General features: G+C 42.3%; 1 protein-coding gene across 7 annotated transcripts in view; it reads right to left on the reverse strand.

Moving 5' to 3' along the window:
- The window catches only part of LOC126470459 (crossover junction endonuclease MUS81), a 213,810-nt gene extending 197,653 nt beyond the window's left edge, over window positions 1-16,157 (reverse strand). For all 7 annotated transcript variants that reach the window (XR_007586209.1, XR_007586210.1, XM_050098314.1 and 4 more), the window contains exon 1: window positions 15,939-16,157. Coding sequence is in view for 5 of the 7 variants with exons in the window: in XM_050098314.1 (XP_049954271.1) it covers window positions 15,939-16,079 (141 nt within the window). In the remaining 2 variants the exon portion in view is untranslated. The remainder of the gene's footprint in view (window positions 1-15,938) is intronic.
- Between the last annotated feature and the right edge of the window lie 293 nt (window positions 16,158-16,450).

Below are 16,450 nucleotides of genomic sequence, written 5' to 3' on the forward strand. Positions count from 1 at the left end.
GGACTGTTCGGCGCCGGCAGAAATGCATAACGCGGGTCTTGGCTGCCGAAAACTGAAACCCATGCGCTACAGCCCAAGACTGCGCCTTACAGATAGCGCCCTGTAGCTGACGTTCAACAGCTGCAATGCCAGTAGAGCTGTAATAAAGGCAGAAGTTGTCAGCATACAGGGAAGTGGAGACAGAATTTCCCACGGCCGCAGCAAGCCCGTTAATGGCTATTAAAAACAGACAGACACTTAAAACAGAGCCCTGTGGTACACTGTTCTCCTGGACGTGGGAGGAACTATACGAGGCCGCGACTTGCACGCGGAAGGTACGACACGACAGAAAATTGCGGATAAAAATCGGCAGAGGACCCCGAAGGTCCCATCCATGAAGCGTAGAAAGAATGTGATGACGCCATGTCGTATCGTACGCCTTCCGCATGTCGAAAAAGACAGCGACCAGGTGCTGACGGCGGGCAAAAGCAGTACGGATGGCCGACTCCAGGCTCACCAGATTGTCGGTGGCGGAGCGGCCTCTACGGAACCCACCCTGAGACGAAGCCAGAAGGCCCCGAGACTCCAGTACCCAATGCAAGCGCCGGCTCACCATCCGTTCAAGCAACTTGCAAAGAACGTTGGTGAGGCTAATGGGACGGTAGCTGTCCACCTCCAGAGGGGTCGTTCCAGGTTTCAAAACGGGGATGACAATGCCTTCCCGCCATTGCGACGGAAACTCCCCCTCGACCCAAAGACGGTTGTAAAGATCGAGAAGGCGCCGCTGGCAGGCCACTGAAAGGTGTTTCAGCATCTGACAGTGGATGCCATCTGGCCCAGGAGCGGTATCAGGGCAAGCAGCTAGGGCACTGCGAAATTCCCACTCACTGAATGGAGCATTGTAAGATTCCGGGTGGTTGGTGCGAAACGAAAGGCTCCGACGTTCCATCTGCTCTTTAATGGAGCGGAAGGCCTGGGGGTAATTCGCAGAAGCGGAACTCATAGCAAAATGCTCTGCTAAGCGATTTGCAATGACGTCGGAGTCAGTACAAACGGCTCCATTCAGTGAGAGCGCAGGGACGCTGCCAGGGGTCCGATAGCCGTAGACGCGTCGAATCTTGGCCCAGACCTGCGAGGGAGTGACATGGAGGCCAATGGTGGACACATACCGCTCCCAGCACTCCTCCTTGCCTTGGCGGATGAGGAGGCGGGCCCGCGCACGCAGCCGTTTGAAGGCGATAAGGTGGGCTAAGGAGGGATGTCGCTTGTGACGCTGGAGGGCCCGCCGGCGATCTTTAATCGCTTCAGCGATCTCAGGGGACCACCAAGGCACAGCCTTCCGCCGAGGGGACCCAAAAGAACGGGGAATGGCAGACGCGGCGGCAGTAACGATGCCGGTGGTGACCGATTGAACCACCGCATCAATATCATCAGTAGAGAGAGGCTCAAAAGTGGCAGTGGAGGAGAACAAATCCCAGTCAGACTTATTCATAGCCCATCTGCTAGGGCGCCCAGAAGAGTGACGCTGTGATAGTGACAAAAAGAGCGGAAAGTGGTCACTACCACACAGGTCGTCATGCACACTCCATTGGACAGACGGTAAGAGGCTATGGCTACAGATGGAAAGGTCAATGGCGGAGTAGGTGCCATGCGCCACACTGAAGTGCGTGAAGGCACCATCATTTAACAGCGAGAGATCGAGCTGCGACAAGAAATGCTCAACGATGGCGCCTCGACCTGTGGCCACTGACCCACCCCACAGAGGGTTATGGGCGTTGAAGTCGCCCAATAGCAAGAAAGGTTGCGGCAATTGGGTGACCAGCGCAGCCAGGACATGCTGCGAGACATCACCATCCGGTGGAAGGTAAAGACTGCAGACGGTAATAGCCTGTGGCGTCCACATGCGTACAGCGACAGCCTCTAAAGGCGTCTGGAGAGGGATAGACTCGCTGTGCAGAGTGTGAAGGACATATATGCAGACGCCACCAGACACCCTTTCATAAGCTGCTCGGTTCTTATAATAACCCCGATAGCCACGGAGGGCGGGGGTTCGCATTGCCGGAAACCAAGTTTCCTGCAGAGCAATGCAAAGGAAAGGATGAAGGCTGATAAGCTGGCGGAGCTCAGCTAGATGGTGGAAGAAACCGCTGCAGTTCCATTGGAGGATGGTATTGTCCATGGCGGAGAAGGCGTGACGGGACGGGGAAGGCAGATTACGCCGCTGGGTCACCTGCTGCCTCCGATTGAGCACCGGTGCTAGTGCTATCCATGGCGTCTGAGGGACCGGCGAGATCTAGGTCCTCAGTGGACGCCAGGATCTCCACCTCGTCCGCAGACGCAGAGCTGGAAGGTGGCGGTGGGGTGGCTGCCACCGCGAGTTCCTTGGGCTTAGAGCTCTTGTTCTTTGATTTCTCACGCTGCTCCTTGGGTTTAACTGAGTGGGAGGGCTTCACCGATTCAGTATCCGGGACTGAGGAGGATCATGAAGCCCGTCGACCAGCCGATTGCGGGCACTTACGCCACTGTCGGTCGTCAGCCTTCCCACTGGTGGAAACCTGGGAAGGGAGGGACCCGAGGGACCCCTTGCGAGTGTGAGAAGCCGAAGAAGTTGGACACTTCTCCGGCTTAGAAGCAGGGACGGACGTCCCTGATGGGGGGGATGGTGTTGCCCCTGAGGTAGGTGGCGCAGGAGCAACCCGGTGGGTAGAGCCCCCCACTGGCTAGGGGGCAGGAGGAGTTGTACCACTCAGCGATCCGGCCGGAAGTCGTGAAACTGATGGGGCGAGCACAGGTGTTGTAGCGGCGGCGTAGGATGACGTCATTCGCACGGGATGTAATCGGTCGTATTTCCGTTTGGCCTCAGTATAAGTCAGTCGGTCCAGGGTCTTATATTCCATGATTTTGCGTTCTTTCTGGAAGATTCTGGAGTCTGGCGAGCAAGGTGAATGGTGCTCCCCGCAGTTGACACAGATGGGAGGCGGGGCACATGGAGTATCGGGATGAGACGGGCGTCCGCAATCTCGACATGTGAGGCTGGAAGTGCAGCGGGAAGACACATGGCCAAACTTCCAGCACTTGAAGCACCGCATCAGGGGAGGAATATAGGGCCTGACGTCACATCGGTAGACCATCACCTTGACCTTTTCCGGTAACTTATCACCCTCGAAGGCCAAGATGAAGGCACCGGTAGCTATCTGATTTTCCTTCGGACCCCGATGAACGCGCCGGACGAAATGTACACCTCTGCGCTCTAAGTTGGCGCGCAGCTCGTCATCAGACTGCAAAAGAAGGTCCTTATGGTAAATAACTCCCTGGACCATATTTAAACTCTTATGCGGTGTGATCGTAACAGCAACATCCCCCAACTTGTCACAAGCAAGTAACTGTCGTGACTGGGCAGAGGATGCCGTTTGGATCAGGACCGATCCATAGCGCATTTTTGACAAGCCCTCCACCTTCCCAAACTTGTCCTCTAAATGCTCAACGAAGAACTGAGGCTTTGTGGAGAGAAAAGACTCCCCATCAGCTCTCGTACAAACTAAGAATCGGGGCGAATAATTGCTACTGCCATCCTGAGATTTACGTTCCTCCCACGGCGTGGCCAGAGAGGGGAACGTTTTCGGATTGTACTTTTCAGCATTAAATTGAGCCCGAGAACGCTTAGAGACTGCTGGCGGCTGGCCGCCAGCAAGAGATGATGTACCACGCTTCATTGCGGGTCATCCGCTCTGATGCCACCTACTCCGACCAAGGGCCCTCCCCACGGGCGCCACCCAGCCGCAGCAATAGCCACCTGGCAGGACGGCCATTGCCGGGAGTCCTGATGCCCCAAGGAGATGGGCATCTACTCCTTGGCATACGTGGGGAGTTAACGGCGCAGGCATCAGTAGAGCGATCCCTGTGTTGTCAGGGGGCTACAACCAAGAGGGTACATGGCGGCCCCACCACAACAGGCTGGCTACCGTGCTGGATTTTAGGTGCAAAAATGGCCAAGGTCGTCGTCGCAGTTAAAAGAAACACTGCAGAGTGCAGCGTGGTAATCGCCCAAGAGATCGAAAACGAGCGGGACACCATTGCAACGACGAGAAAGACGGCGAAAGGTCTAATTGCACGACGGATACAGTGCACCATGTAAGGCGCCCTTCCCCAATTGGCTCGCTCTTCGGAATAATTTAGAAAGATGGAGGTCAAACCCGAGAGGGGACCATCACATAAGGCCGAAACATGTGAGACTCCTTATAGTCGCCTCTTACGACAGGCAGGAATACCATGGGCCTATTCTAACCCCCGAACCTGCGGGGGGGAACTAGCCAGTTGGGAGGTACAAATAAAAACAGGTAAAGAATGTTTTGTTTACAAACTGCCACCATGACTAGCAGCAAGATGACCAATGTAGGCTGAAACCACTATTGATTGTGATATAAAATGTGACTGCCTCAGAAATAAAAGGAAGTTCAAACTAAATTTCAATTTTGATGAACACTTTTGAAGCTGCTGGAACCAGGTTTCAATACGTAAGAAATGCATAAGGCTCTAGAAACTTATTCATAAAAATTGATAGGTTGGTTTGAGGAAATTTGAAGTATAAACAATGGCACTCTCAGTTCTGCTGGTAGTTCATCTTTAAGTTCTGTGTTGTGTTTTGTTTGTAAAGCTTTTCAACATCAAATGTTACATTTCATTCGTGAATCTACACTCATGTCTGGTATAGGATTATGGATACTGTGTGACAACATGTTTAAAGCACTGCACATTGAAACTGAAATAAGAGCAGTTAGTGACAATACTGAGACCTTCAAAAAGCCAGCAGTATTTTAGCTACAATACTAGACAGTGTGTTGCCTATTCTTCTCATTACTCTGACTGACTTTTCATGAATTATAGGAGCATCATTTTACTCGTTTACTGTTTCCCTGGAGTGCTAACCCACACCTCAAGACAGACTGAAAATAAAAAATAATTAAAAAATGCCATTCTTACATATTCTAAAGTTACACTGGTTATCAGTCTCCTGCATTGATACCTCACCAATGAGTGCCCATAAGCTCCACGCATTAGTCTCCTCAGTATAAACTTCACCCTTAATAACCTAACTTATGTGTTCAACATGAAACTTCAAAGTTAGCTTCTTGTCTAGTATGTTGCATAAAAATTTTACATTTACTCTATCTATACTGGTAGTTTTTGATAGGCTAAACCACATATTAGTGATCTTTTTTTTTTCATGTGGAAGTAAACTATTTGCATTAAGCCAAGAGGCTGTGCTTTATTTCACCAAATTCATATTGCTTATAAGGCTCTCCAATACAAGATTTACATAAGGAAAAGTTTTATCATGTCTGTCTTTGCATCGGTGTTTTCGAGTAAGTCATTTATCTGTACAAAGAATATTACAAGTCATAATTTTGATCCTGTGTCAAATCTCCATTGGGTTTTGATAGTTCACTTCCAGCAACTCATAACCTCCTTTCACTTATAAAAATCTGATTCAACGGTTTTAGCCTGCTGCCACCAATTACACAGTGCTTTATTTTAGAGAACAAAATAGAATAATCACCAAGATTAAATTCATTACTTAGATCATGAGATGTGACCTGTGTATCAGCATAAAATTTGCTGATAAAAGTTCTGTCACCATGATGTCACCTTACCTTTCCAGAGCTGAACTGTGACGTGCTTAACATCATATTCACACCAAGGAACATGTACATTTGCTGACACATGCTGCTTTTAGAGACTGTGAGTAGTGTTGAAATTAGTGAAATCCATCTGTAATTAGCAGGTTCACCTTGGGTGTGTTTAGGGAATCAGAAAAGGCACATTGTACAAGACACAACTTTATAAAATTCATAATACAAGTTTAAATGCCAACTGGCTCTGCAGATGAAGAAGAGATTGAAATAATGTATGATGAGACAAAAAAAATTATTAAGGTAGTTAAGGGGGAGGAATATATAACTGTGATGGGGCACTGGAATTCAATAGTAGGGAAAGGAAGAGAATGTAAAATAGTAGGTGAATATGGACTGTGGGAAAGGAATATAACAGGAAGTCACCTGGTAGAATTTTACACACAGCATAATTTAGTCATCACCAACACTTAGTTTAAGAATCATGAAAGAAGGTTGTATACATGGAAGAGACCTGGAGACAACTTAAAATTTCAGACTGATTACATAATGGTAAGACAGAGATATCGGAACCAGATTTTAAAGTGTACGACATTTCCTAGGGCAGATGTGAACTGACCACAATTTATTGGTTACAAACTGTAAATTAAAACTGAAGAAATTGCAAAAAGGTTGGACATTAAGGAGATGGGACCTGGACAACTTGAACCAGAAGTTGTTGAGAGTTTCAGAGGGAGCATTAGGCAATGAATGACAAACACTGGAAAGAAATACAGTACAAAATGAATGGACAGCTTTGAGAGGATCAAAGAAGTAAAAGGACAAGACCTAGTAGAAATCACTGGATGTCACATAAGGTTCTGGATAACAGATGAAATGAGACAATACAAAAATGCACCAAATGATTCAGGCAAAAGGGAATACAAACTTCTAAAAAATGAGGTTGATAGGAAATGCAAAATGATTAATCAGGAATGACTAGAGGACAAATGTAAGTCTACAGAAACATGTATATAAGGGAAAGATACAAAATGCCTATATGAAAATTAAAAAGACATTTAGAGAAAAGAAAAGCAGCCATATGAATATTAAGTGCTCAGATGGAAAACCTACGCAAAGAAGGGAAAGGTGGAAGGAGAATATGAAGGGTGTCCCAGGAGGAACATTCAATACGACATATGGTGTACTCTGAATGGTTTCCAAGATAGAACACGTTTAACATACATCATTATTTATTTTCTGTATTATTCAATACATCGTGAGGTTTACACATGCACAAGTTAGTAAATATTACAAAACGTACTTTACAAAGTATCAATTGAAATTTTTGACACATTCATGTCTATGCATTATCATTAACATCATATTACAGCTGTTGTACATTTCACAATAAATGTCCCTGCACAGGTTGTTGCTACATGTTAAGAAGAAAAATGGGAACTTGGAAGAGCACCTGTTTCACACAGTGTACTGAAGCTCAGGTAAACACTATGATCAGGAATTCAACATGTCAGGAAGCGTCGATACTGTTCTTCGACAGCAGCAAGAACACTTCCATTGTGGAAGCTGTGAACATACACTATCTCAGTATATTCTTCATTAGTGTAGGTGTGTGGCATTTTAGCTAGCACTTGTACAAGCACAGTTAACCAACGCTTCTATTAGATATACTGTCAGTCCTTCACACTACTTCATACACAACACAACATGGTCAACTATGCGTTCAACAGGTGAGTTTAAGGGCAGAAAGGCATCCCAAGCAGAGGGAAACTGAAAGCGACAAGGTGGATTGTGCTAGAATAAAATGTCAAACAGGTTGGATTGGTACTAAATGTGTGCACACCACTAGTCCAAAAACAAATTCACATTATATGTGTTCTATTTTGGAAACCATTTGGAATAGGGCATATGTCCTTATGAAGTTTTTTTGTTTCACATGAGCACTCTTGTCTTATCCCTGAATATTTACCATTTGCCCTGGGGCACCCTGTAGATGGGCTATACAAGTTAAATGCACTTTAAGGCAATATTATAGATAGAGAAGAGGACATAGCTGAAGATGAGATAGGATATATGATTGCAAGAAGAATTTAACAGAGCACTGAAAGACTTAAGTCGAAATAAGACCCCTACAGTAGTCAACATGCTCTCAGAACTGCTGATATCCTTGTGAGGGCCAGCCATAACAAAACTATCCCACCTGGTATGCAAGATGTATGTGACAGGTGATATCTTCAGACTTCAAGATGACTAATAATTTCCCATTCCAAAAAAACGCAGCATGAATGTTGCTGGACTAGTCACGCTGGAAGAATACTAACATGACTTATTTACAGAAGAATGAAAAAACTGGTAGAAGCCAACCTTGGGGAAGATCAGTTTGAGTTCCGGAGAAATGTAGGAACATGTGAGGTAATACTAACTGTACAACTTCTCTTAGAAGATACGTTAAGGAAAGGCAAACCTACATTAATATCTTTTACAAACTTGCAGAAAGCTTTTGGCAATGTCAACTGCAATACACACTCTGAAATTCTGAAGACAGCAGGAGTAAAATACAGGGAGCAAAGGTTTACACACAACTTGTACAGAAACCTGACAGCAGTTATAAGAGTCGAGGAGCATGAAAGGAACATAGTGCTTGTGAAGGCAGTAAGGTAGGGTTATAGCCTATTCCAGGCATTGTTCGGTCTATACATTAAGCAAGCAGTAAAGGAAACAAAGAAAAATTTGAAGAAGGAATTAAAGTTCAGAAAGAAGGAATAAAAATGTTTGCCCATGACATTGTAACTCTGCCGAGTCACCAAAAGATTTGAAAGAGCAGTGGGACAGAATGGACAGACACAAGCGTTAAGAAGTATTTTCTGGAGGTATTTCACTGGAGTGAAGCCTTGAACGGAAGTTATATGTAGACAATAAACAGTTCACACAAGGAAAGAATACAAGCTTTTGAGATGTGGTGTTACAGAAGAACGCTGAAGACTTGATGGGTACATCACGTAACCAATGAGGAGGTACAGAACAGAACTCTTGAAGAAAAGAAATTTGTGGTATAACTTGACTAAAAGAAGAGATCAGGTGATAGGGCACATTCAGACATGAAGGAATCACCAATTTAGTATTCAACCATCAAAACATTGACAAACAGTGCTGAAACAAGTGAACGTTCTGATCCAGACATAAAAACAGCAATTAATAGTGTGGAAGTAAACATTAACAATCACCAGTACAATGCATCATTCTCGCTGAATTACTTGGGAAACTGTAATAAAGATACTATGGAAAGCTGCATGACACTGTCTTTTTTAAGTACACATGCTTTTCAGATCACTAAAGTTGGTGTACACAAGAATTCAAATGTTACTGATAATCCTCATAAATCAGCTGACTCCTCAAAAGAAAACTGGCAACAGGTACACAAAAAGAAAATGCAAAGACTTTCCAGAACATCTCAGACAATAATAACAAAGGGACAACAAGTGTTATAAGCACTGATACAGAACTGAATATCTTTTGTGGAGAAGAGGAGGCCTGGTTCCATTTGGGCAGAGTAAAAAATGGTACAAAGGCTGAAAATTTACCTTCCTTCGTGGAAAAGTGTTTCCCAGACCACATGAACTTTGTAGTTGAGAAACTAAGCAAAAAGGATTTAACTGCAGTTTTAAACTAGGTGTTGATTGTGTACTACAGGATAAATTAATGGATCCTTCAGTGTGGCCTAAAACATAGTAATAAGGTGTTTTTTATTCAGGAAGAAGTACAGATCTTAAATTCAATAATTGTCCCAGAAGAAAATATGTTTGTTGTAGCAAGTGTAAATATTGAGTATCTCAGAACAAAAGTGAACAATTTAACCATCTCTGAAGACTAAGTCAAACCAAATTGTTTTGTGCATCAGTGAACACTGGCTAGCTGAGCAGGAAGGGGATTATTAGAGACGTGTGGAATATCTTGAAATAAGTGCATTGTGTCGTAAAACAATTACTCATGGTGAAGTATATGTCTATGCAAATCTTTGTGTTCAAGAAGTTGACCTAAAGAAGTTTTGTGTTGACCTGGATTTACAGTTGGCTGAATTAAAACCATGTGATGTAATTTTGGTTTTTGAGTCCATGTACCATGCAACTGGTGGAGACTGATAATTTTCTCACCAAGATGAACAGCTGCTTGTGCTACCTAATGCACATAAATTCAAAAATTATGTTGCATGGTGACTTCAATATCCATTAACAAGAAGACAGTACTACGGAGAGGGCCGGGATGGTTCCTTTGAAAGGGCACGGCCGATTTCCTTCCCAATCTTTCTCTAACCCGAGCTTGCGCTCCGTCTCTAATGACCTCGTTGTCGACGGGACGTTAAACATTAACTACCTACCTACCCAGTACTAAGGAGAAAACATTCAAGTACTTGATTAGTAACTATGGTTGGTATGTAGCTAACCATGCATCAACAACAGGAAAAGCTCGCCTCAACACTGTCGTCACCAACCAAAACACTTGGGACTAAAAAATAAGTGTGGTGAATCCATCAATATCAGATCATGATGCATTAATTGTCCACCTAAATAGTCAAAGGAAACTTCACAGAAAAGCCAGTATGTGGTATTCTGACTATACCTTCAGTAAAGGAATTATAATGGAGGAAGAAATGAACGTCTTCAAAAATGTGCTTGCCAGGATTAATGGCACTCTGAAGTTGTAGGACTGGGACCAAGTGATGCTTTTAAATGTATTTTCCAGCTCCTCAAAATAAATTCTGAACTCTTTTCCAACAGTAACCATACAGAATTCATTAGATAAACCACAAAATAGAATAAACATAGGCAGGACAAATCATGGTACACTCCCAACTTGGAAAACATAAAGTGTGTTGTTCTGCTGCTAAATGATCAAGTTACAACAACAGATGCCTGAGCCAAAGATATGTCTCACTGCTATACTCTGGAAATTAAAAGAATCTACTGGAAGGAAACAGGAGCAGCCAAGAAGACATATAATGTTAGGTTCATTTTTAAGCCCGCAACCCATGCAAAGCAGCATGTGACCTGGAAACAGCTTAACGAACACAGAAAAAGACCCACTGCCCCATTAAATGCTTGTAGCCCTGATGATTTTAATAAATATTTTATTGATGTTGTTGGGAATAATGTAGATGAAGTACCAGATTTAGAAATTGATGTTACAAGCAATATAAATATTAGCATAGTTATGAAAGTTCCTGGCAGATTAAAACTGTGTGCCGGACCGAGACTCGAACTTGGGACCTTTGCCTTTCGCGGGCAAGTGCTCTGCCATCTGAGCTATCAAAGCACGACACACACCCCGTCCTCACAGCTTTACTTCTGCCAGTACCTCGTCTCCTACCTTCCAAACTCGTTCCGAAAGGTTCACAGGAGAGTTTCTGTAACGTTTGGAAGGTAGGAGACAAGGTACTGGCAGAAGTAAAGTTGTGAGGACAGGGATGAGTCGTGCTTGGGTACCTCAGATGGTAGAGCAATTTCCCATGAAAGGCAAAGGTCCCGAGTTCGGGTCTCGGTCCGACACACAGTTTTAATCCGTAACAAAGTTTCATATCAGCGCACACTCCGCTGCAGAGTGAAAATCTCATTCTGGATTAGCATAGTTGCACCTTGACAATGTGAAACAAAGTGAAAAGAGTGAAAGGTTTTAAATACACTGTCAGTGAAGATATAGACTATATGACATGTCATGTGCTGTTCTGAAGGATACTGTATCTGAGAGTGCTGAACCTTTGGCTGCTCTCATTAACCAATGTCTTGAAGTTGGTACTTTTCCAGACATCTTAAAACTGGCAAAGACCGTACCAGTGCACAAAAAAGGTGATTGTAACAATCCATTCACATATAGACCAATTTCTATAACCCTTATGATAGCAAAAGTGATTGATACTGTAATGAAGAACCAACTGTTATTATTTCGAAGACAACAACCTCTTCCTGGATAACCAACATGGATTTAGAGATGGCTTAGATTATAAGAGATAATCTACATTTACCGCAATGCTTAATGTAATAACAAAAACAATGGAACCATTTGAAGAAAAGAACGGCATAGCTTTAATTCTTTGTGATATAAGCAAGGCATCTGATTGCATCTCTCACAAGGTGTTGCTAAAAAAACTAAAATCTTATGGTATAAACATATAATTTTAGAGACTCTGTCATCTTATCTAAGCCTTCTGCTGTTTTTAATGTTTGTCAATGACTGAGTCATTCCATGTCAAATCAACACACCTATTTTACCTCACCCTCTTAGATTTTGCTGAAAGTTGGTATACTTATAGTGGGCACTGAGACTAAGAAAATACCAAATTTCAATTTTTTATCTCAAACCATTCCTGAAATATGGCTATGTAAACTTTTCAAAAACCAGCCAAAAATGTGTGAACGGACTTTTTTTAAATTGCCCTAGGAGCTGTCCTAATTGAGCTAGAGAAATGAGAAAGGTGTCATTTTGCATCCTCTTTCCAGGGATATACAACAAAACATAGCTTCTAATTAATAACCTTTTTCAATATACTAATTAATATTTTGATTTAATTTTAATTTTTTTTACAAAAAGTACGTAATTGAAAATTTTCAAAATATTTCTATAACTACTTCATACTATTGTAAATCACATTGCAAAATATATATGTGGGATGATGATGGGTTCATTGTTAAAAAAAATTATTCCGGACTCTTGTTTTTCACTAACGGCCCTAGTTTGACCAAACTGTAAAAAATTAAATCAAAATATTAATTACCATTTTGAAAAAGGTTATGAATTAGAAGCTATGTTTTTTTGTCCATCACTGGAAAGAGCATGAAAAATGCTGCAAAATGACACCTTTCCCTGTTCTCTAGCTCAATTAGGGCATCTCCTAGGGCAATTTAAAAAAAGTCCGTTCACACATTTTTGGCCAGTTTTTGAAAAGTTTACATTACCATATTTCAGGAACGGTTTGAGGTAAAAAAATTGAAATTTGGTATTTTTCTTAGTTTCAGCACCCACTATAAGTATACCAACTACGTTGCTCTTTGCAGATGATACAACATTAATAACTAAGGGTAGAAATTCAGCTGATGCACTAAAAGATGCTAAAATTTTGTTTCAAGTAGCCAAAAAGTGGTTGAAAAAAATGAAGATACAAACCAGAAAATGTTATGCAGCCTTGGTGGTTGTGGACCCATAGCAAATGTTTATAGTGTCAAACTCCTAGGAATCACAACTGGCAATAAGCTGACATAGACCAAAGACACGTGCACAACACGTTCTAAGCTCTCATGAGTAATTTATCTCCTCAGAAAGCTGAAATATATGACAACAGCACAGTACTTAATCACAATATATTATGCACCATTCCACAGCCACAGCATGTATGGACTGCTACTGTGGGATACTCTACCAGAAGAAAAAACATACTGCTCCTACAAAGGAAGGCTGTACGAATAATATCTTCTAGCAAGAAATTTAACCGCTGCAGACCCATTTTAAAGCATCTGGGAATCATCACAATATTTAGCCAGTATGCATTCAACTCCCTTGTCTATAAAAAGGAAATCAAGGGGCCTTCTGCAAGAGACAAGAGATTCACAACTACAGCACCTGAAATAAGGCTAACATTGATATTCCAAGGTGTTGCCTAAGTATGACACTGGAGAGTTTTCTCACAGCAGCCCTGAAGCTGTCCTGGGTTAACAGAAGCGTCCGATCCCATGCGTCTGCTTTGACCCGTGACATAAGGGTGTTGTGTGTGACGTCATGACGGCACGGAGTTTGGTTTGAGTGTGGCTATCTCCAGTTCTGTTTTATCTTATTTTATTTACTTTTCTGATCTGTTCGTTCTATCTCGTGAGATTTTTTTTTTTTTTAATTTAAAAACGCTTATTACTTATTTTAATTATCTGTTTCCTCCAATTTCTGTTTTAGTTTATTATATTTATCTTTCTGATCTGTTTGTTCTATCCCGTGAGATTTTTTTTTAAAAAAGACAAAAAACACTAATCAGCTACTGAAGCATCTTTATCTTCTATGGGTTGCAGGGGTTACCCCTGGGGAGGTGGGTGGGTATTCATGCATGGCTGTCTTCACTTACACGTTGTAGCTACGCAAGGCATCTAAATTTGTTTATATTTAGTTTGCCCCCTCTCCACCCAAAACACCCCATTTCCCGCACTTGTCCCGTTAGTGTCATTAGGCTTCTTGTGGAAAGTGTGTGTGTTTGTTTTTGTTTCCGCCATATTTGTGACGTCATGGGTCAATGCAGACGGGCGGGATCGGACGCTTCTGTATTTCCGCTGTCCTAACTACCAATCACTGGATGTTCGAACACTGCCACAGAGGATGTTCAGAGTTAGACTGACATGTGTACCCAACCAACAGCCACTGTATTCTATGATTTTTTTCTACAAGTGGAATAGTACACTGGTCAACATGATTCCATCACATGTGGAGTCAAAAACTGGAAACTCTAAACTGTTGTTTATAACCACTGTTTATGACATCAGTATTGTCGGATGCTTCTTGTCTGTTATTTTAGTTTCAGTGGTGGTTTTAACATATAATTACTAAGATATGACGCAATCTGTCCGGCCGTGGCTTGTGATCGATGTTGACTTTGTAATAATACTAGTATTAGAGGGAAGTGGGTGGGATAAGAATTCTAGGGAGACCAAGACATGAACTGAGTAAGCTGGTTCAAAAGGATGTAGGTTGCAGAAGTTATTTGGAGATAAAAGAGGCTTGCACAGGAAAGAGTAGTGTGGAGAGCTGCATCAAACCAGTCTTCGGGCTGAAGACCACAAGAACATGTTAATAATGGTGCCTCAGTATAATACACTACTTCTTTCAGTAGGTTATATTAGGTAATATAAATACCTCAGCTATTTTAACCTTTCATTCTTTTGGCAATTTTAATGATTTCCTCTTGGTCTATTTCCTTAAAATTACTAACTGATGATTTGGCCATATTGGTATTGAGGTTTGTATTCTTACGATAATACATGTAGGTCTATGTTAGATTAGCTTTATTGATCACACTTTTTATGTTCTCTAGACAGGGGACAACATGTTGTCTGTCATTAAGTTTCTGCAACTTTTTGGGCTTGTGGCGGAGATAGTGAAATGCAGCATATGCAAGTAGAATATGCAGTTGACCAGAGTTGGGGCATCAAGGACCAGAGACTGTTGGCGGATTATTGTTTTTTGGGGGTGAGTGAAGGTTGGGGGAGGGGTTGGGGTTGTTGGTAGATTGTGGGTGGGTTGGGAGTTTGTTTCGGTGTGTGTGTGTTCAGGGGGTGGACCTAGTGTGTAGTGCCAGAACTTTTTTGTGGCAAGTAGTCGTTTTTTGGGGTCTATTGTTTGCGTGTTATGATGTTTGGTGGGGTTTTTATGTGTTGTTGGGTCGGTGTTATTTACTGCATGTGTTCATGGTTGATATTTTGGTATCGGCACTTGTGGTTGATTTGTGTGCCTTAGTGGAAGTACTCGATTTCAATTTTTTTGGTATCGTCAGTTGTATTTGAGCTATAAAGGTCATGGGAAGTGTCCGATTCCAGTTTGTCATCGTAGCTATGTGTGTTTTGCTATCGCGAGCTGCTGTTGACCTATATAGGTCAATGGAAGTATCCGATTCCAATTTTCGTTGTTTTAGGTGTTGGTTTTGTGGTATCGATTGTTGCGGTGTAATTATAATTTTTGGAATAGATGGCATCTACTTTGGGGTATCGGCTATTGCGGATGAGCCACAAGAAACCACATCAGTATGTGAGAAGTAAATAAAACAAACTACTCTCGTACAAGTACTTCGCTGTGTTGCTATCTATCTACACACCCATGAAGACTTATTCACTCATAAGGCTTTTCTTCTTTCGTGCAGTAGCATTGTGAATTACTAGTCTGGGGGGAGAGTTTTTAAAATTCATACATTTCATGCTGTGTATAAGTTTAATCCACCATACTCGTGTATCAGAGGAATCGTGACTATAAGTGGGTAGAAATGCAATTCTGCATCAAATATCGCTCATCTTTAGACATGGAGGTTTAAGGAAAACCATTATTTCTTCGTTGTTGCAGCTTTACTGTGGTTATGAACAAAAATGTTAAATAAAATTTAAACCTCAAGTCACACAACCTTCGGATAAACCACAAAACAAAGAGCAAGTTGGGCTACTGGTAGTTTTGTTCGTACAGAAAGACAAACGACCACAAACCATACACGGATATAGCACTCTTCCTGTTTTATGCAACAATTTCTATGAGGTGCTACATTATCTACACAAATTTCACAGATGTGTGGTTAAAATCAAGTTCCACAAGGTCACTTACTTTGGCATAGCAGTACTGTATGTCCGAACCTCGCTCGCGAGCTTCATCTTGCCATTCTTTCAACCACTTTTCAAACAAAGGATTCGGATGCTTTATCTTCTTTTTTATCCTCTTCTGAGATGACTGAGCTCCTATATCCATTTGATATAACTGTTATTACTTTATGCACAACACTTGCTGCTACACTGCTACAGCAAACACAAACTGCGCCAAATGTTTGAATCAACATGCTATATCGATAGATATATCGAAAATCGATACTTATAATTACAAAACCACAACTTCCATCATCGATATCCAGTGTCGGATTTACAGATAGGCACACTAGGCACGGACCTAGGGGTGACACCTTAAGGGGAGCGGCAGTTTTTGGCTGGACTCATTTTAACGTTTTACATTTTAAAATAACTGCGCTTACAAACGACAAAAAATTTTAATATTGTTAAACAACTTGCTAGTTTAAATAAGCCTTAAGAACGAATTTCGACACTACAAGTTTGGAAATATACACA

The sequence above is a fragment of the Schistocerca serialis genome, chromosome 3, assembly GCF_023864345.2.
Source record: "Schistocerca serialis cubense isolate TAMUIC-IGC-003099 chromosome 3, iqSchSeri2.2, whole genome shotgun sequence".
Classification (NCBI taxonomy): Eukaryota; Metazoa; Arthropoda; class Insecta; order Orthoptera; family Acrididae; genus Schistocerca; species Schistocerca serialis.